General features: G+C 40.0%; 1 protein-coding gene across 1 annotated transcript; it reads right to left on the bottom strand.

The window, feature by feature from the left end:
• Window positions 1–1988: 1988 nt before the first annotated feature.
• Window positions 1989–21786, bottom strand: LOC124643742. The gene is made up of 12 exons (XM_047182804.1): window positions 21663–21786; window positions 20964–21072; window positions 19680–19767; window positions 18695–18833; window positions 15954–16136; window positions 14476–14649; window positions 11731–11919; window positions 10586–10729; window positions 9624–9791; window positions 9127–9324; window positions 7319–7446; window positions 1989–2991 (listed from the first exon to the last, which is right to left on the bottom strand). Exons 1-12 carry the CDS (start codon window positions 21724–21726, stop codon window positions 2320–2322), a joined length of 2256 nt encoding a protein of 751 aa, XP_047038760.1. The 5' UTR covers window positions 21727–21786; the 3' UTR covers window positions 1989–2319.
• Window positions 21787–22128: the final 342 nt, after the last annotated feature.

Below are 22128 nucleotides of genomic sequence, written 5' to 3'. Positions count from 1 at the left end.
TGCGCAGGTGAACGTCAGAGCTCAAGATTCGTGCCGATAACTATTCTGTAGCTTCCCAACAGTGATAGAATTTGTTAAATCGGTTCAGTAGTTTCGGGGCCTTTGGAGTATGTTTATGCCATCTCCGCTATCTTTCCTTCTCGGTGAACTTATCGCATTATGTACTTACACTAGCTTTTGCCCGCGGCTTCGCTCCCGTCAACTGACTTCTCTACTTTACCCTATTTTTTTTTCATAAGAACCTTCTCCTGACAATAACAAACACAACAAAAAAAGAATTAGCCAAATTGGTCCAGGCGTTATTGAGTTATGCGCTTACCAACACATTTTGCGATTCATTTTTATATTTTTTACAAGTTTAATAACACAAAAAACTTAATTATTGCATGACGTAAAAAAAAAGCCTTATTTATACATATATACAACTAAAAAATGGCATCAAAAAACTCCTCATCGCTGCCCACCGGGAGTGTACCCAAGAGGCTGGCAGCATTGCCACGTTGGATGGCAATGCTTAATTTTTGACCAAAATAAAAACCAGCCTTTGGGTCACTCGAAGTGTCAGCAAGTCGCTTTGCCAGATCTTTAAAAAGCAGATGAGCACTTGGACCCCACGGCCCGAGGGTTTCAACCCCAAACGGCTCAAAGGTATAGTTACCAACCAGGGTGCTATATTTGCGCCGTTTGAGGTTCTCTGCAGCCGCAGCAGCGGAACCAGCACATCGCGCCGAGCTAGGAAGGTGAGATGGTGCAAGAGTATCGACACAAGTCGCGTCCCATACTAAAGACCTACCCATCTTCCACGGGAACAACGACATACCGTCTGGTCTCTTGCCATCGTCGCGTGCCAGACCACTGGGTTCTAAAATGGCTGGAACGCCTACGGCAACAAGAGCACGACGGATTATGTCATTGATATTCGCATGCCGTGCAAATCGTCCCGCGCTGCGGCTGCACGACAAGCCGTGGTGTCCAAGGCTGCTGACAGCTTCACCACAGTGGCAGCGGTGAGGAGAGCAGCACGGAGCACCCAAACGCAAGTAAACAGCAAGCCGGAAAGTGGTGTCGTCAAACAATGTGCCTATGTTTGACGACGGAAGTGCCAGAAGCCATAGACCCGACTCCCATTCGCCCACAGCCAGAAGGCGCGCTCGCTCTGCAGAAGAAATTGACGTATTTAGCAGATTATTCCGTATAACTCTGCAGAGCGGCTCATCCCACTGTCTCTGGGAGGACGGGTTGACGGGTGGATCAGTATTCGGGCAGGTGATTTTCCAAGCCTCTACAGCCTCAGTCAGACATGGTACCTCGCAATTGGCCAGTGTGATAGGAAGAATTTTCCTGGTCAATTGCTCAGTACCATGGACGGAGGATATAAAGGCCGGTAGGCTAATACTTGAAATTTGCGGACGCCAAGCCCTCTCATGCGAACGGGAAGAGTAGCCTGAATCCAGGCTCGGTCGTCCAAGGCCACATTTAAAATTGATGTTAATGTGTGCCTAATAATTTTGTCAAGTTTTTCCAAAAGATTTGTGTGCTTCCATAGACTGGAAGCACGCAAATAGTACGTTAATTTTGGGCCAAAACAACAATATCTAATGATTGTGATAGCTGAGTGCATGTTAATTTGGAGTAGCCTGTCCGAAATATGATTGAAATTTTGTATTTTATCATGAATAAAATTCGAGAATGAATTTTCAAATATTGGGGAACCGAGGAGACAAAGAGAACTCTTGTCAATTAATTTGATATCCGGGGCTATTGCACGGAAAATATGTCTTGTCTGTCTGTATTGTCCGTTACAAAGAGTTCACATTTGGAATAATTTAGATTTAGTCCTATTGCTTGGAATTTATTTTGAAGAAAGGATAGGTCTTTAAGAACAGTATCTATCTATTATTTTTATATTATAAGATAAATGTACCTGGTCTTACTAACTACGTTTAATCTACCTATGAGTATTAATGTAGTAAATTATAATAAGTATATGAATCAGAAATATTTATTTGTAAAACATAGCTTGATTACATAAAGTTCTTATTACTATTTCTCTATGCTTTACCGCTGAGGCGTACAAAAATCAAAACAAATTAAAAAAACCTTATATTGAGAAAATCATTAGAAAACACAAAATCAAACTAAAAAATCTATAATAAAAATGAACCATAAACAAATCAGTCTTAAAAATTATACCTACGTTGGAGACGTGAGGGATGGGACGGATGTACCCCTATGCGCATGCGCGCCATCACGCCACCGACGCGCATCGACTGGCGCAGCGACCATTTTGGTTTTCGTACGCAGGAGAGTTCCTAATTTTCAAATCTTCCCGTACAGTGTATTTATAACCATTTCATCAAAATCGGAATGAGGTTCTGCGTAAACTGGGTTTTCTACTCTCTTCTCTTTGGTTAAATTTTCATAATTAGTGTCTTTTTGCATGCTAACGTTACTGTTATTTTGTTTGTGCCCTCCAGTGTTAATATTATTTCGAAAAGGGTTCAAATCGTTTTGAATTCTAACTTCAGCTTGTGTTGGCTTGTTTTCTTGGAAGCTAACTACTTTATTTTTTCGGGGCACATTACAATATGTACGACTTATTGAACTCTTACTGTTGTTAGGCAAATCTTGATTCAAATAAGTGTTCTCGTATGTTAGTTTAAACGGCTTGCCGACATTTTGGTAATTTACTTCCTTCAACTTGCCAATTTCGAGTCCATTTACACTTGGACCTGCAGTGGGGTTGCCAGAATTATAAGTGGCATTTTTACCATTAATTTTGGTTTTAAAATAATCATCTATTTCAGTGTAGTGGTGTTCACTGGGCGCGTTACTTTCTCTTGTATTAAATTTATCGATAATGGTGGCGTAACTGTGAGTTTCTTGGGAAGGTCCTGCACCCAATGTGGTGCAATAGGCATACTCGTTTTCCCATTGTCTTGGGAACGCTGGGATGGGACTCTCGTTCTGACTTTGGTCTTCGTATGCATTCTGTAATTGAATTGTAAAATATAGTTTTTGTTATAAAAGTTGAATTCCATGAGGGCAATGTGCCTTGTCCATTTACACACACTATCATGGTTTCCATGAAATAAAACATTTATATACAACTAGCTTTTGCCCGCGGCTTCGCTCCCGTCAACTGACTTCTCTACTTTACCCTATTTTTTTTTTCATAAGAACCTTCTCCTGACAATAACAAACACAACAAAAAAAGAATTAGCTAAATTGGTCCAGGCGTTGTTGAGTTATGCGCTTACCAACACATTTTGCGATTCATTTTTATATTATAGACTAGCTGTTGCCCGCAACTTCGTCTGCGTGGGCAATATAGAATCGTCAAAATACTACTTATCCCGTAGGTGCATTCTTTCACGTGACAGTATAATTAGGATTAGCACTTAGCAGTCGCATAGATTCATTGATCAAGGTTGTGTTGTGGATGTGACCATTTATCTAAACAAAAGAAGTAAAGCTTGTGTCGTTGTTCAGCCAATTTGGAAAATTATTACGTATGGTGCGTAAGTAATTTTCACAGGAAACAGCTATAATCTATATCTACATGCTTTGAGTCTGACAAAGCTGTCATTTGTACATTTTCTGCAGCTGCTGCGACTAATCAGAAGCCAGAAAGTCTGTCAGTCTTACCATAATATGGATATCGTCTTGTGTAGTTGACTGGATTGTAGATAGGTAGATAGGTAGTCGCTCCAAGCAAAATATTGGTACTCAAAGAGATTCGGTGACTGGAAGCCAACACCAGCATAGTTGAGGAATAGCTGGATGGATGATAAAATGAGTCATCATCATCAGCAGGCGCATAGGGTAGGATAGTTTCACTTACTCATGGTAAGGCTGACCCCACATTAGGCGTGCGCGATCCTCGGGCGTGTGAGTAGCGCGGGCGTCGCGAGCGCGCTACGTGAACGTCGCGTTTTGCTGCCCTGCGGCATGTGTGAAGAGTGCAAGCGACGCGCTCGCGGCGAGCACGCGGCGCTCGAGTTGCGTTCTTACCCCTTCGCCTGCTATCCCCGCCGCCCGCTAAACGCCTTAGCAGTTAAACGTCAAGGAGAGCGGCGCGTGCGCGCCGCGAGCGCGCTGCAAATGCCGCAGGGCAGCAAAACGCGACGCTCACGCAACGCGCTCGCGACGCACGCGCGGCGCCCGCGCCACTCACACGCCCGAGGATCGCGCACGCCTAATGTGGGGGAGGCCTAAGCCGGGACTCCACCGAAAAGTTTGCATTAGTTCACGAATAGGCAAAATGTACGTATCTGTGAGAGTCCAGTTCATGCGTTCGTACTTGAAACCTGTAGTGTTGCCAAGATTTTCAGAATGTACGCTCGCAATTTGTCATTTCTTGGTGGAGCCAGTAAATCAAAGGAAACATAAGTGTTGTATACTGTGCGTCACTACCGCACACCGGGAAAATTTCGCTCTTGCGGAGGACGTTTATATACCATATTTTGTGTCACACGTAGACAGGACGACAGTAAGTATCCACCGAAACACTTTCAAAGATCTGATGAACGTCAAATCAGACCTGACTTGGTCACCTGGGGTCAATCAGAGCTCTATGAAGCGATAATACGCTTTGGCTCCTACTGTTATTGTGGTTTCTGAAAATTTATTCACCTCATTCAACGATGAATGTAATTCTGATGGTACTATTAAGAACACTTGCTTAGCGCAAAAGCTGACGTTGGCAGGTCAACTCTTTTGACTTCTCGAATAGGATACCATTAGTTTTTGTGTAATGCACACCTGCAATGCATTCTGGATTAGGATAGGATATAGGTGGATAGGATTTGCAACAGAGAACAATTCTGTCTTTGTGATTAAATGACATCAAACGTTGTTTTATATAAAAGGTGTTTTTTAGGGTTTTTAGACTTGGCTCGGGTCTTACTGAGACTGTTCGTAATCGTGCATGCATCGTAAGCATGTCTTTGGTATGCGGCGCGTAATTTGTACGTTTTCAGACGCATAAAGCATTTTACGTGTGTATGGTATTAAATAGAGAGAGCTCCCATTTCTTATCTGCACTTTGTATCTGGGCTTGTTTTTAAAGCTACAGAATCCTACATTACCAACCTCACGCTTAGCAGCGCTTGCGAGAGATAGATCCTCATTTCTTCTAGGATTAAGTTTACATATTTTGCATCAGAAAAAATAATTAAGGTCTACTTAATACTACTCACTCAAAGTAATTTGTTTTAAGGCCACCACATTAGTGGAAGATAAGCTAAACTATGTTTATGAAAAAATCCTGATATAAACTCCATCTGTAACTTTAAATGATAATTAATTGTTCCACTAAAGTCGTCATTTTTGACATAATGTTCAAAAAATAATTTAGATGGCACCGTTTTAAATTTGGCTGAGAACTATTAATTTTCTTTTCATCAAGGTAATAATTATAGTTGGATTTTGATGTGGCACGGCAAACTGACAAACACTATTGGAATGTCTATCGAAAAATTACACTACGTGTTAAAATATGGTGAATTACGGAAAATACACAACTCCATCTGTTGAAATAATAATCCTCTATAAAGAATGTATGGTAATATTGTCATTAAGGTGATCTTCACACTGCCCCGCATCACGCTGCATCTTGCGTGTCGACACACCTACGCGCGTTCCTGCGGGAGTGCAGGTCTGCATCATCGTGCGGGTTTTTCACGCACTCACGCGCGTAGGTGCGTTTTGTAAATTCACGCACAGCGAGTTCCATTTTCAAATATACACGTCACGCCCATTCAAAATCACGCGCGGCATTGCGGGATTCAGTGTGCCATACCTTGCGTCTCGCCCCGCACCTACGCGCGGGGGTGCGTGTTTCTCCGCATGTATGTGCGTGATCCGCATGAACGCGCGTGGATGCATTTTCAGTGTGTTGGACTATGCGTGTTTTCCATACAAACGGAGATATTTCCATACAACGGAAAAAAACGCATCCACGCACTACGCTGCATCATGCGGGGCAGTGTGATAATCGCCTTACCACCTCGCTCCTTCCTTTGACAAATTTGATGTATTTTATTTACCACAGACAGATGGAGCTACTTTAACCTTGGCTAAACAAAATTTTCATATTTTTTTTTTCTTCCGAAGTTACTTATAAAGGTGTGATTTTCTGTGTAAAGATTAATAATAGGCCGATCAAATAATATAAGTACAACATTCAAATGTACAGTTTTGACAAATAGATTGCGTGTCGTAATATTTTACATCTTGAATTCACAAAATTAATCATATCTTTTGATAGAGTGAATCGATTTCGATGAAACAAAAACTAAGTAATACCCCAAGTTACGTAGAATTTTTGTATATAAGCATTGTCTGCATTTAATTCGTAGATTTTACGTGAATCCCGAACAAACAAACAGATAAACAGACAAACAGACAAATAAGTACAACATTCAAATGTACAGTTTTGACAAATAGATTGCGTGTCGTAATATTTTACATCTTGAATTCACAAAATTAATCATATCTTTTGATAGAGTGAATCGATTTCGATGAAACAAAAACTAAGTAATACCCCAAGTTACGTAGAATTTTTGTATATAAGCATTGTCTGCATTTAATTCGTAGATTTTACGTGAATCCCGAACAAACAAACAGATAAACAGACAAACAGACAAAAATGACAAAAATGATGGAAATGGGTTCTGTTAGTTATCCTTTAACATGCTGGCTATTTTTTTTGTCAATTTCTTCAATGTACAAAAATTACTTTTCTACAGATTTATTATATGTATAGATAAAGAAAATTACCAACATCAAATACCCAAAAAAAATGCTTAATACCATTTTTGGGCGACCCATAAAAATTATCATAGATTTTGTAACTAACTGCCTTATTGGTTTAGCAGGCGCATAGCTCGACTGCTTCTGATCTGTCTCCGGTGGTGTCGGATTATCATTCCATCGTGCTATGAGAGTGAAGGAATAGAGAGTGCACCTGTGTCCAAGCAAATGCTCGTGCACTATAATATGTCCTTTGTAGCTGGCTGATCTCCTTAAATGAGAGCAACTGCCGTTGCCGTAACCGGCCTTGGATGCTATTAATCATGGAAGATATGAACTTCATTGAACATCTTTGGCAGTCATTACGGGTAGTCAGAAGCCAGTAAGTCTGACACCAGTCTAACCAAGGGGTATTAGGTAACTGCCCGGGTAACTAGGTTGAAAAGGTCAGATAGGGCAATCGCTCCTTGTAAAACACTGGTATTTAGCTATATCCGGTTAGACTGGAAGTCGACCCCAACATACTCAGGAAAAGGCTCGGAAGATGATGATATGAACTTACTTCAATAAGTCTGGCATGCTTCTTCCTCTTGATCCAAAACATGGAGAAGATGGTAGCCACTGCACTCAGAATGATCACGGCCACCGCGATGATGATAATCAGGTACTTCTCACTGCCTCTTTCCTGACCTTGAATTAAATACAACATTTATTATTATTTCTACATTTTTCCCGTGGTTTTATCTGCGTGGAATGCTATTGGACTAAAACACTACAAAAAATTGTTCGCGAACATATGTGCGCAAAATACATAGATACCTATGTTAACAGTTGCAATTTTGCGGACATTTTAGAAATGTTCGTACGCAATGTGTTACTGTTTGCTAGAGCGAATACACCAAGATACATTTGTGTGTGTCACAGTCATAGATATAATATTACTAAACAAGATTGCGCACGCTCAAAATATATATTTACGAAAATGAACTCTATTCTAACGCTATAAGGAACTAAATTGGTTGCATAATACACAGAGGCAAATCCGAGCCGAGAGGGATAGTTCGAACGGAGGCTGTTTGTCTCTTTCTAACACCTTGCATGCCAGCATAAAAAAATGTTGTGATCAAAAGTTTTGTCTTCCCAAAAACAATTGAATCACTTATATTTTTATCTTATTTTAACAATTGTAAGTCAACAAATTAATAACAATCGCATTAATTTATTCGTATTTATTATTAAAACATAAACAACATAAATTTTTATTTTGCTTTTTTTTATTTTCTAGCGGTAACCCTGAACATTCTTGGCGCGTAATCAGCATTTAAAATTTTGTTTATATTTTTTTGTATTAAATCAATGTAAACTATTAAAATGGTGAAAAAGTGTTGCGTTTCTACTTGCAAAAGTGAATCCTATGGTGGTTGCAATATATCGTTCCACAGGTTAGCTAATAATAACATTTTCGTAAACCAAACAACTAGGGTGCCCATGAATTCTTGTAACGAGTCAAAATATGGGTGATGGATTTTAAAACTGTTGTACTATTGTTATAGCTTCCCAAAAAATGAAGAAAGGCGACATAAATGGCTCAGCAGTCTATATATGAAGTAGAAATACAAAAAAAACAGTCTTCACTTCGAATCTTCCTGCTTTTATACTGCTAATTTCCGCTAATTATTAAAAGCCTGTATTAGTATCTTAAGGTCACAAACTGCGTAAGTTAAAACTTCAATACTAATCTGTGTTTAATAATCTTAGCAAATTCGGATTTGTCTCACATAGCTTAATCTCATAGTCACCCTATTAGAAAGGGACAGACAGCCTCCGTACTAACTGTTTCACTCGGCTCGTTTTTTGGGTTTATATGCGCAGTCCTGTTTACTAATATTATGTCTATGGTCACAGTGCACAGTTTTGTCCTGAAAGCGTAACTAACTCACTTTGGCATCCTACTAATTAGCGGAAGCTAGTTTATAATATTCTTTATTTAAGTATTTGCTGTGAATAATGTTTAAGGGCCAATGCAAATTTTCTAAGTTTGATGTACTTTCTAAGTATCTTGGACACCAATGACTGTGTTTTGGAGGGCAGGATAAACTGTAAGTCCCAGCTGTCACTTAACATTCTTGGCAGTCGTTACGGACGTTAGTCAGATGTCAGTAAATCTGACACCAGTCTTACCAAGGGATACTGGGTTTGCCTGGGTAACTGGGTTGAGGAGGTCAGATAGGCAATCGCTCCTTGTTAAGCACTGGTACCTACTTAGCTGCATGCGGTTAGACTGGAAGCCGACCCCAACATAGTTGCGAAAAGGCTAGCCGGATAGTTAATATTTTAGAGCTCTATTAATCGTGAGCACTAGCTACTAACCTGCTAGTTCATCAATAGATATTTCTGAATCTATTTCTGGTTTTAAATGCAGCACCACTACAGCGGTTTCGTTCTGTCTTTGATAAATACAGCGTATGTGTGTCTGGTTGTGCCTTTCGTTCAGCACCTTCACATAACTTGTATTGGTCACCAGTACCGTTGAGAGCATCATTTTTGGAGTAGATGTTAGGGTTTCATCTAAAAATATTAATTATGTACTGAACAGACCAAAATCCCAAGGCTTTTAGCAACCGACGCTTTTATTGAATTGAATTGAAATATGTAGTTTATTAAATAAACATCATATTTGAACTTCTTGCACGATAAAACTATTGTCTTGAAATAATACTAGAGACAAAATAGTTATTTTTGCGTCCCTTCATTAATTCCTAGTAATGTAATTTAACTTACGTCAATAGAAATTGACGCTACAGAATCGACAAAAATGATGGATAACCTTCTCTTTTTACATTAAAATACTTTCTTGAAATACATACCTTCAAATTTCCACAGGAATGTGTGGTCACTAATACTCACTTCACTTTTGGTGACACAAGTTAAATTAAGAGTTTCGTTCACCGAAAATTGATACGCAATGGTCCATTTAGAATCATTTGTATATCGGTACATAATGTTCTTTCTCGGCAGCCCTATTATACGAACACCTGAAAATATTAAAATGAAAATCAGACAGTTAAGAGAGTACTGTAAACTAAACAGTCGGCCGATGGCCGATTTAATTTTTTTAAAATCTTGATTCCAGTAAGTCGCGGTGGCCTAGTGGGTAAAGCACCAACCTCTTATGTATGAGTGTGTGAGTTCAATTCCAGGTCAGGCAAGTCCCAATGCAACTTTTATAAGTGTGTATGTATTGTCTAAGTATATCTTAGACACCAATGGCTAATAAAAAGGTGAAGGAAAACGTTTCGAGGAACCTGGACTATAAAGTCTAAAATCACCAACCCGCATTGAGCAAGCGTGGTGCTTACCGCTGAATCCTTCTCCGTGTGAGAGAAGGCCTGTGCCCAGCATTGGGACGATAAAAAGGCTTAAAAGTTTAATCTTTAAAGTTTTCAGTCGGTCTGATACCCACAAACCTAATTGTTGTTATCTGCATACTACCATTCATTTCTAAACTGACTTATGAGCCCGAACAAACTGTCGGCTAACTAAAAGTTTGCAGTGAGCGGATAAGGTACTCTAAAGGCGGAAACACACTTACATGGCGTGTCTTGGCGTGACGCGCCAGAAGCTATCGGTTTCATACATTTAAATACACGTGGTGCGACACGACACGTCATGGCTTTAACCATATTAAATACCCAAATACCCATAACCAAACCAAAAGAAACCGTTATGCTTCTGGCGCGTCACGCCACGTCACGACACGTACCTAAGTGTGTTTCCGCCTTACATGTCTGCAGTGTCAGGAGGCTTTTAAACGATTAAAAAAACTTACCCAATTCAGGCAATGCAGACTTAAAATCGATTCTGGCAGAACGATTTTGGACATGCATATTACCAATGTTACAAATTAAGGATTGGTTAATATTATGCTTGACTGTTTCAGAAGGAAGCGTTATTTCTGATTGGCCCTCAAAATCTAAAACAAAAAGAATGGTATTTTTTTAATGCAGGTTCCGAAACTATTGAAGCCTCTCAAGTATCAGAGTGCTGGTTCGATCCCAGGTCAGGCAAGTACCAATGCAACTTTTCTAAGTTTGTATGTTCTTTCTAAGTATATCTTAGACACCATTGAGTGTGTTTCGGATGGCACGTTAAACTATAGGTCCCGGCTATCATTGAACATCCTTGGCAGTCGTTACGGGTAGTCAGAAGCCAGTAAGTCTGACACCAGTCTAACCAAGGGGTATCGGATTGCCCGGGTAACTGGGTTGAGGAGTTCAGATAGGCAGTCGCTTCTTGTAAAGCACTGGTACTCAGCTGAATCCGGTTAGACTGGAAGCCGACCCCAACATGATTGGGAAAAGGCTCGGAGGATGTTCCGAAACTATTGAACTGATTTGAAAAAATATTCGGGCGGGGCGCCTTGGGAGCGAGTGCGGGGCTGCTATGCAGACCATGTCCCACCTCATCGCATGTCCAATGTGCCCTGAAACTTGCTCGCGGGAGGACCTTATGAGCGCATCCGGCCGTGCTCTCGCTGTGGCGGCATATTGGGCTGACAAAGTGTAGTCTCACATATAAGACATGTCGTCGACACGAAAGAAGAAGAAGAATCAGTGCTCACAGTAGTTCACTCTTTCCGAGTAACATTGGCTATATTGAAGGACGGGCAGTAGTACCCACAGGACGCGGGTGAAGCCGCTTGATAACGGTCATACTAGCTTTTGCCCGCGACTCGTTCGCGTGGAATAGTGACTTCCGGCAGATTTTTGGTTTGACCAATAGATGGCGATTTATCCGGTTTTTTTTTTGTAAAAAAAACTATCATACATTGTTCTTTCTCAAGTTCCAAACTAAGTCTGTACCAAATTTCACAAAAATCAGTTCATTAGTTTAGGCGTGAAGAAAAGACAGAGTTACTTTCACACTTATAATATTAGTTATGATATATTTTTTAGAAACATCTTAAATACTTACTCGCGTAATTGTTATTTTTAAAATAGACTCGTATATTCCCTTCAAATTCTCTATTTTTCTTACAGGTTACATTCAATTGTTCTCCGTCTATGTACTTATAGGGTATATAATCATCGTAGGATGTTTCAAGTTGCTCGCGGCGTAACAACTGTCGTTCTCCATTGACGTATAATGTAAGCGGGTGTTTATCTGCAAAAGTAGATAAATAAATGTTAAATGAACACACGAAAAGCACAACTGAAAAATACAGTATTTTTTTAGATATAGGTTCGTAAAATAATTTTCTCATTTAGTTTTAAAGGGGTAGTATTTAAACGCAAATCAAAAAATATCCTTTTTCTATGCAGTAAAATTCCGAATTCCCATCAAAATTACTGATTGCACAGCAAAATATTCAACTCAAAATATCACTAAACACACTACAATTTATTTTCGCAGCGTACAGCGATTTTTCCTAAAGCAAAAGCTTTTTCATCAATGCACAGCTAACAATCTTAATGCACATTATACATGTTAACTTTTTTCCTTTTAAATATAGCTTCTATTTTTATATTATTTACAGCAGTTTTTCTGAATAAAACAGCATTTAATTAGTCACAGTCATCTTATTATTTATTAATTACCACATAATGAGATCAGCAAAAAAATATAAAATTAAATGCAAAATTGTAATTTATTGAAATCTTAATAAGAGTCCACGCTTCCTTTTTTGCCCAATAGGCTCATTTTTAGCTTCTGCAGTTGGCGCCACGTACTTGAGTCGGATCGCAAGTCCGATGATATGCTTGCACATTCTTAAAAAAAATGGGGCGGGTACATTTTTAGTCATTGTCAGTACTTCCTTTTGGCATACATTTCATATAAGTAGTCATTAAAAGGCAGAACTATCATATTTCAGAATGTTTATAGTCAGAATCATATTTTGGCATATTTTTGGAATTTTTATTTTCCTGTAAGAAGCATGCAAACAAGCCTGAAGCATGCAAGCAGGCATGCAGCATGTAAGCAGGCATGCAACATGGAACTAAGCATGCAACAAGCATGGCTTCTGTCACGGCTCCGGCGCTTCGTGGCTCCGGCGGTCCCATGCGAGCTTATCGTCGCAGATGGTTTTCACGCTCGCCGACGCGGTTGAGGCTGGCCGGCTCTGCCGGCCAGTAAGCCGAAGCTGCGGTGTGGTTAAAACTACCTGCGCCTCAGCTCGCAGGCCGCCTCGCCCCTCCGCGCCTACGCGGTTTTGAATTGCACTCTAGGGGTAGGGCAAATAAGACTACGTGGAGTCGGTTTTGCAGCGATTCGTTTTCGTTGCTAGCTTCAATTTTTAAAACAATGTTTTTTAATTGAAGGTTATAAATGGCAATGTGCTAAATAAATTGAATCTAAATAAAATTCTACCATCTTCATAGTACGCTGCATGAGATTTCAGTTAATTTGTTCTGCTTTTAGAAATAATGCAATGTGACAGGATTTTTTTGTTATAATAATCATTAAATTTGCCGAGCATGGCTTCTTGAAAATTAAGACTAATATGATGAACAGGTTTTGTTGTACTTACTGGTTAATATGCGATTGGGATAGTTATTTTGCTATGAAATATGGAAAATTTGCTGTGCAGTCAGTATTTAATGCTTGTATGTAGTATTTTTGTACAAGAATAAATTTAACTGTATTGCATTATAAGGAAAAAAGTAATGTCATATTGATGTATAATTTCGAATTATCTGCAGTTTGAGTTTTGTTAAACATTTAGTTTATTTGTAGTGGAGTAAGTTATTTGATGTAAAAAAGAATATAAATGATGAGTATTTATTGATAGGCGATTATTTATTTGATATGCAATTTATAATATCCCGTTTTAAAGTAGTTATTTCGAAATTTCATGAAATTCTATCTTCTGCTTCTTTTTCATATATCATAGTTGCTGTTTCTCCACCACCCAAAGTTAGACTGGTGGAAAACGCCTAAGTCCTTTGTATACGATTATGCAAAATATGTAAGAAATAAGTATGAAATAAATCAATGAAAGACATCGATAAGGCCGGATTTAAATATAAGCTTTTACTGTATTTTTACTACTTCATTTTGAAAGTCTTCAAAAAGCTAATCTAGTTGTTATGCTTTCCTGATTTTACCCCAATTTCTTATTTGTGGTCGGCATCTACGACGTCTGCTACTATCTCCCTAACTAATGGTGAGATTCAATCTAAATTCACTCATTAATCCACTGCTAGCATAATGGTCGCGCACGGCGGTTGCAGTTTCGCGGACATTTTAGAAATGTTCGCACGCAATGTGCTACTGTTTGCTAGAGCGAGTACACCAGAAGATACATTTGTGTGCGTCACAGTCACTTCTCTACGTGATCGAGTCCGAAACGAGGAGATCCGTAGACGAACCAAAGTCACCGATATAGCCCACCGGATTAGCAAGTTGAAGTGGCAATGGGCAGGCCATATTGCTCACAGAGCGGATGGCAGATCGGGCCGAAAAGTGCTGGAGTGGAGACCACCGACTAGCAAGCGCAGCGTTGGACGTCCACCAACGAGGTGGACAGACGACCTTATAAAGGTCGCTGGAAGACGCTGGATGCAGGTCGCCTCCAACAGGTATCTGTGGAGATCTAAAGAGCAGGCTTATGTTCAGCAGTGGATCGTCCTATGGCGGAGATGACGATGATGATGACAGTGACGCACACTGGTGGAATCTGACCTGCATGTAGTCAAAAATACTTTTTTTCATACTCACATGGATCTAAATCCTGGTTTCTGAAATAGAAATATACTCTGTAACGATATTCTCTTTTAGGATCGAAAGTTGTACAAATACAGTCCAAATAATAATTGTTATGTTCCAATTTCAGTAGCGAACGAAATGTTTCACTTCTTGTTTGTGATGACGTAGTTTTAAAGATTGATCTACCTGAAATATAAACAGTTTTTGTTTAAAACATTATTCAAAGTTATATATAAATTTTATTTATATATAATTTTTTTTTATAGTTTTTCATTCAACATTATATAATAAATAAATAAATATATATATATATTTTTAATAGTTTTTCATTCAACAATATATAAATTTTATCTATGTAATTCTTCTTAATATTGTTAAAATTGTTTCAATATTATTAAGTAAGGATACTAATGGAGTCCAAGGCTGATTTCGGCGGCAGTTCTCATAAGAAGATCAGCCAACTGCGCAGGACATTATAGTGCACAAGCATTTGCGCAGACAGGTGCACTCTCTGTTCCTTCACTTTCATAGCCCGGTGGGACAGGAATAATATACGACCGGACAGAGATCATAAGCAGGACCAATATTTACGTGCTCTCCGATGCACGGGTGCATCAATCGCCAACTTCCAGACTACGGGCTGCTTTGTGAAAGTTTATAATACAAAGCACACGAAGCGATGTCAGCCCGACCCGGAAATCGAACCCGAGACCTCGTGCACAGTAGTCGCGCTTGTGATCATAAGACCAACTAGGTAGACACTAGCCCCCTTACTTATAAAAATCTTTAATCACCTTCTAAGCAACATTTTAACTAATCACTACTTAAAGTCTTAAGCAGTGATTAAATGTTAGTTAAGGCATGCTTAAGCAACGTTCATAAGTAAGAATTTTCTTAAACAACCCTTAAGTATTACTTATCGTTTAATTCGCATTTATAAGTAAGGCTGTTAATATATTTTACCTTACTTAACATTATAATTGCGAAAGTAACTGCCAAGTTGTTGCGCCAAAAATGAAAATTCGTACACAGATAGTCTAGAGAACCTAAGGGTGCGTCCACATCTGGCGAATGTGCCGCGAATGCGCAGCTCGCGAGCCGTTTGCGACCTGCCCGCGAGCTGCGCGCGTGCAGTCACTGCAATAGTTTGGTGCGCCTCTTTAGCGCAACTCATGCAAGGCGCGTATAGAGCGCGCGATCTGCGCGCACTCAGTTCTCGCCCTTACAGTTCCGTTTATTATTTAATAAAGAGCGCGTCGCGCGCCGCCTGCGCGCTGATCGTGTACGGCGCTTAGGTCGCGCGCGAACTGCGCGCGGGCGGCGCAGAAGCGGCGCACGAACAAAAATGCACGCGCGCAGCTCGCGGGCATGTCGCAAACGGCTCGCGAGCTGCACATTCGCGGCACATTCGCCAGATGTGGACGCACCCTAAGAAGGACATAGGCTACTTTTTGTTTGTTTCTGCGCGAATGAGGGTAGAACTTCGGTACCTTGTGCATCGTAATATTCTAACCGGAGCTCGTCTTGTGTCGGATCATAATTTATTAGATGGCACTTATATTCAATATTTTCTCCATCTTCGTATTTGTAGTGAGCTTCCGCGTCGTGATCAGCTGTCTCGTTTGTTGGGACGACCGTTAAAGAAGCATCATTTACTATCAACACGACCTCTTCTGAAAAATATAAATGTTATCATCCTAATCACTACATAGTATAAAACAAAGTCGCTTTTTCTATCACTATGTCCCTTTGTACGCATAAATCTTCAAAACTACGAAACCGATTTTCATGCGGTTTTTTTTAATAGATAGAGTGATTAAAGAGGAAGGTTAATATACATTAAATAGTGGGGAAATACTGTTATCCCGTGAGAAGCCGGAGCGGGTCGCTAGTATACATATAATTTTCTCTCTATAAGTTGCCGTATAAAAAAAATCTGGGGGATTGATATCTGAAAGCCGGTTTCTGATTTCTGAGTACCCTTATCTATTCTTTTAATTCTGTTAACTACGTGAATTCAATAATTGAATGTATGTGAATGTTCAACATCAGATGAATTTTATTTTTTAGACTGGATCCGTCTCTATTGTTGAGGAAAAAATCATAGATAATCCATTGATGGGAGTGCCCAGAAAATATCTAGTAGTCGTTAGAGCCATGTTCCTTTAAAAGAACCTACCAAAAAAATAAATAATAATAATAAATCTGCCCCGCAGGGCATCTGAGACGGATGACGGGGAGTAGCGACCCCGCGGGGCTATATATCCGAGTGCTCCAGGGAGAGTATACTGTCCCCCATCTCCGGCCTGCCGGAGTGAAGCATGACGGGGGATAGGTCTCCCGCCTCTTGGCTTGCCTTCATCGGCATGCCCCATTCCTAGTCCATTAGCATCCCATCACAATAGCCCAAGTAGTTTTCATCCACAGTTAGCAATAGTATAGCATAGAACCGGGGATTGTCCTTGGGTACATTTCTATAGTGTATACAGGGATAATCGTCGGTTTTATGTCACCATCTCATTAAAGTTGTCTCAAAAGGGCTTCAGCGTGTTGGCATCGGCCCCACGTTCGCCTCCCAAAAATCCGGGACTCCATAGTCCCGAGGTCTGGTAGAGACATACAAAATAATAATAAATCTTGATATTATGAAGCCTGGTTACACATTGACCTAAATATTAACTGTAAAAATATAAAGGTGAGTCAAGTATTTCACATTAAGTATTAATACGCCATTTGTGGTTGAGGAAAAACGATCACTATTGAACTTTACGTAGTTTTCCTTCATAAAAGTGTGGGTTTTCAGTCCATCCATACATGGATTCATGGATGGGCTTACTACTAAAATTAACTTCTACGCCGCAATCAGTACGTCGTCTCTTTATTAGGGTTCCGTACCCAAAGGATAAAATGGGACCCTATTGTTTTCGTTCCTCTGTCCGTCCGTCCGTCCGTCCGTCTATCACCAGGCTGTATCTCATGAACCGTGATAGTTAGAGAGCTGAAATGAGCTATTTCTGTTGCCGCTATAACAACAAATACGAAAAAAGAAAATTAGAATAAAATAAATATTTTGGGAGGATCCCATACAACAAACGTGATTTTTTTGCTCATTTTTGCTCTAGTTGCGAAATCTTCATGCGCGAGTCCGACTCGCAATTTGCTGATTTTTATTTATTTTATTTTGCTCTTCAACAATATGTACCTACACTATTACAAATGTGATGATGGCGTCCACGGCCGATTTCGGCAACGGCGGCTGTTCTCATTTAAGGAGATCAGCCAGCTGCGCAGGACATATTATAGTGCACGAGCATTTGCGCAGACACAGGTGCACTCCCTATTCCTTCACTCTCATAGCCCGATGGGACGGCAATCCGACACGACCGGAAAGAGATCAGGCGCAGGACCGACATTTACGTGCTCTCCGATGCACGGGTGAATCAATCACCAACTTCCAGACTACGGGCTGCTTTGTGAAAGTTTAAAAAAAGAACCAAAGTTTAAAGAAGACCCACAAAGCGATTTCGGCCCGACCCGGGAATCGAACCCGAGACCTCGAGCACAGCAGCCCCGCTTGCGACCACTAGACCAACGAGGCAGTCAAAAAACAAATGTACTATAAATACTATAATACCCTTTTTTTGGTGAGAAATCATCAATCGATACCACCCGCTGATACAACGTGAGGGAGTGTCAGACTCTTTCTGACTTATTTTAGAACCCACCATTATGTACAGGGCCGTGGTAATTCTTTCGAAGAATCCCGCAGATTATTTAGGTAACATTTATCTTTAAACTGATATCTAAATACCCCAACACCTTACTGAAACCTCTTTATTAACAATCCATGCTGAAATGACGCGACCCACTACCGCATTTTGCGTTAATATTACCTACTAGCTGTTTTCCCGCGGTTTCACCCTTGTCCCTTGGTACTACTGCCCATACCCCGATAAACTATAGCCTATGTTACTCGAGAAGAGTATAGCCAGTGAGTGTAGCCCTATGTTACCCGAGAAGAGTGTAGCTTTCTAATAGTGAAAGAATTTTTCAAATCGGTTGAGCGGTTTTGGAACCTTTAGGGTACAAATAAAATAATTTTTCCTCTTTATTTTATTAGTAAAGTTTGATAAATGCGGTTAGGTGGTGCGGCAATAGGGCACGCCATTTCAGCGTAGACGACTATATGTATCCGCTAGTTTAATTTTCTTCTTCGATCAGAACAACTTACTTGCCATCGTAACATGTATGTGAAAGAGCAGGTCCATTGAAGTAAATGTCTTGTTATTATAAACCGTCGCTGTTGGACCATGATATTCCTGCAAGATGGAGCATTTCCATTTCGTGCTCATGTCATTTATAACCTTCACCTACAAAATAGAACAATTTTATTCATCATCTTCATCTTCTGAGCCTTTTCCCAACTATGTTGGGGTCGGCTTCCAGTCTAACCGGATGTAGCTGTGTACCAGTGCTTTGCAAGGAGCGACTGCCCTATCTGCTGCTCTATCTAAAAATAGGTATATCAATTTTTTTATGATGATTTATACCAGTTTAGTTCACAGAGTTGTGTAGGTGGACTTCCAGTTGTTCAAGGGAGACCCGGCGGGGGCCCACGTTGGCGAAATACCAATATACTGTTACAGCCTTTTATCATCCCAGTGCTGCTGGGCTGCGGCCTCCTCTCACACGGAGAAGGATTGAGCATTAATCACCACGCTTGCTTAATGCGGGTTATATCTACCAATATAGGAATGGACAAAACATAAACTTTTCCCTGGACCCCCAGGGAACTACAAGACTAGTAAACTACCTCGGAAAGTTCTGCCGCTGTCACTATATCATATTACAATGGAATTGTATAGGGTGACTGGTAATTAGTGACCGATGTCATTGAACATCCTTGACAGTCGTTACGGGTAGTCAGAAGCCAGTAAGTCTGACACCCAGTCTTACCAAGGCGTCTTGGGTTGCCCAGGTAACTGGGTTGAAGAGGTCAGATAGGCAGTTGCTTCTTGTGGCACACTGGTACTCAGCTGCATCCGGTTAGACTGGAAGCCGACCCCAACATAGTTGGGATAAGGCTCGGGAGATGATGATGACTTGAATACGCGATTATACTCATGATTACAAAAACAATTTCCTAAATAACCTTTTTTATTATTCTTTGTCTACATTTGTCTTTTTTAAAAGTGGTCTATAGTAATTCTACTTACTACAATATAATTATTTGTAGGTTTTCTAAATTCAGTTGATAGTGTAAATGGGTGTTTATTATTTGGATTCCAGTAAAAACTTCTGCACCTGAAAATATAAATCGTAAAGATTTGAAGCGGTTTCACTCATTCCGGCTATTTGCTGAAAATCAGCGCTTTGACCTTATCTCCTATGATCACTAGTGTAGAACAGTCGCTTATCCCTATATCCTATGCTTAAATCTTTAAAACTACGCAACGGATTTTGATGCGGTTTTTTTTTAAATAAGTAGATTGATTGAAGAGGAAAGTTCAACATTTCATATGTATTATTAACATCCTGCACCCGTGCGAAGCCAGTGTGGGTCGCTAGTAAATAATATTAAAATATCCACAGTTACATAAGATCGGTTTCTTAAAAAAATAAGTTAACATTTGATAAATTGTTTTGGTGTCTATTTAAATATCTATTTAAATTGTCTATTGTAGCAGACATTGGTTTGTTGGAACGGCGGTAAGTAAACAATGTACCATGTATAGTTATCGGCACGGATATTGAGCTCTCGGCGGAAGAGTGGGGATCGCTTTGCGCACTGTACACTTAAGGCAATAAACCAATAAATCACTTCTGCGCAGGTGAAGGTCAGGGCTCAATATCCTTGCCGATGATTATACGAGGCCTGTATTTCTGGGGCCCGAGTTGCGGTAACATAAGTTCATTTCAGTTCAAGTATCGGCTCTCACGTGTATCCGGGGTTTATGGTGGACAAAGTATATACACTCGCAAGCAAAAAAATGGAATCACCCCCTTGCGCTGTACAAATACAAAGATTGCCAATGATACAATATTTACAGTTTACAGAGTTTATGGTCTCGTTTGAAAGCCTAGCACAAGGAGGCGATTCCATTTTTTTGCTCGGGAGTGTAGTAAACAAAACAAAGACAGGATTTAAACAATTGATAGGGTCACAGTGTTATGAGACGCAAAACATCACATTTTGTACTACCGCCTCATGATTTTGAGAATTATTTTATAACTGACTTCAAAAAAGTTAAGGGTCTCAGTTTGACCCGTATGGATACCTATATGTATGTATCTCTTGATTGGCTGTAACGATTTTGATGCGGTTTTCAGAAAATTATGTGTCAAGAGAAGATTTAAGGCATATTTATTTATTTATTTTCTATTTTTGTATACACACGTAATAAAGAAAATAGACAGGAAAGAAAAAATCATATTGTTGAAGTCAATTCAATTACTTTTTCTCTTTCATTTCCTAACTAAAATACCAATAAATTACTCACTCTTTTAAGACGCTTACGTCATCCTCAAATATGATTTTAAGTGGTTTTTCTTTCATCACTCTGAATGCTTCGTTTGGTCTTGTATAGCTGACATGAATAACTTGAACTTCTGTAAATGAAAGAGTCATTTAGTTCTGGTTTCCTGACCTTGTTTTTTTCTTCGTAACCAGCGTCTATATGTATTTGATTCACCCGTGTATCGGAGACCACTTTAATGTCCGTCTTGCGCCTGATCTCTCTCCGGTCGTGTCGGACTGCCGTCCCATCGGGCTATGAGAGTAAAGGAATGGTGAGTGCACTTCTGTCTGCTCAAATACTCGTGCACTATAATATGTTCTGCGCAGCTGGCTGATCTCCTTATATGAGAACAGCCGCCGTGGCCGAAATCGGCCGTGGACGCCATTATTATGTAAGACAAAGCGTGGTGGCCTGGTCGGTAAAGATCCATCCTCTCAAGTAAGAGTGTGGGTTCGATTAGAATTAAGGCAAGTACTAATGCAACTTTTCTAAAGTTTGTGTGACTTTCTAAGTATATCTTGGACACTAATTACTGTGTTTTAGAGGGCACGATAAACTGTAGGTCCCTGCTGTCATGATGACTGAACATCTTTGGTAGTCGCTGTATCCGGGTCGAATAGAAGCGAAGCCGACCCCAATAGTAAGGAAAAAACTAGGCAGAAAAAAAGTAAATTCACTTACCAGACTCACTGAAACCATCACAGTTAATTATTAAGAACATAAAATATAATATTAAATTGAACATTGTCACTGTTTAAACCACAAGCTTGTTACATTGAAAATCCGTCACAACAAAATAATTATTAACAATAATGGTGTATTCCTGAAATGCGGTCACCATGATTTTTGCTTTTTTAGTCCTTGACAAGTATGAGTATGTTTCTAAGTATATCTTAGACACCAATGACTGTGTTTCGGATGGCACGTTAAACTGTAGGTCACGGCTGTAATTGAACATCCTTGGCAGTCGTTACAGGTAGTCAGAAGCCATTAAGTCTTACACCAGTCTAACCAAGAAGTATTGGGTTGCCCGGGTAACTGGGTTGAGGGGGTCAGATAGGGCAGTCGCTCCTCGTAAAGCACTGGTACATCACTCAGCTACATCCAGTTAGACTGGAAGCCGACCCCAACATAGTTGAGAAAAAGG

This window comes from Helicoverpa zea, chromosome 28 (genome assembly GCF_022581195.2).
Source record: "Helicoverpa zea isolate HzStark_Cry1AcR chromosome 28, ilHelZeax1.1, whole genome shotgun sequence".
Lineage (NCBI taxonomy): Eukaryota > Metazoa > Arthropoda > Insecta > Lepidoptera > Noctuidae > Helicoverpa > Helicoverpa zea.
This window is presented reverse-complemented; position numbering and strand designations above follow the sequence as displayed.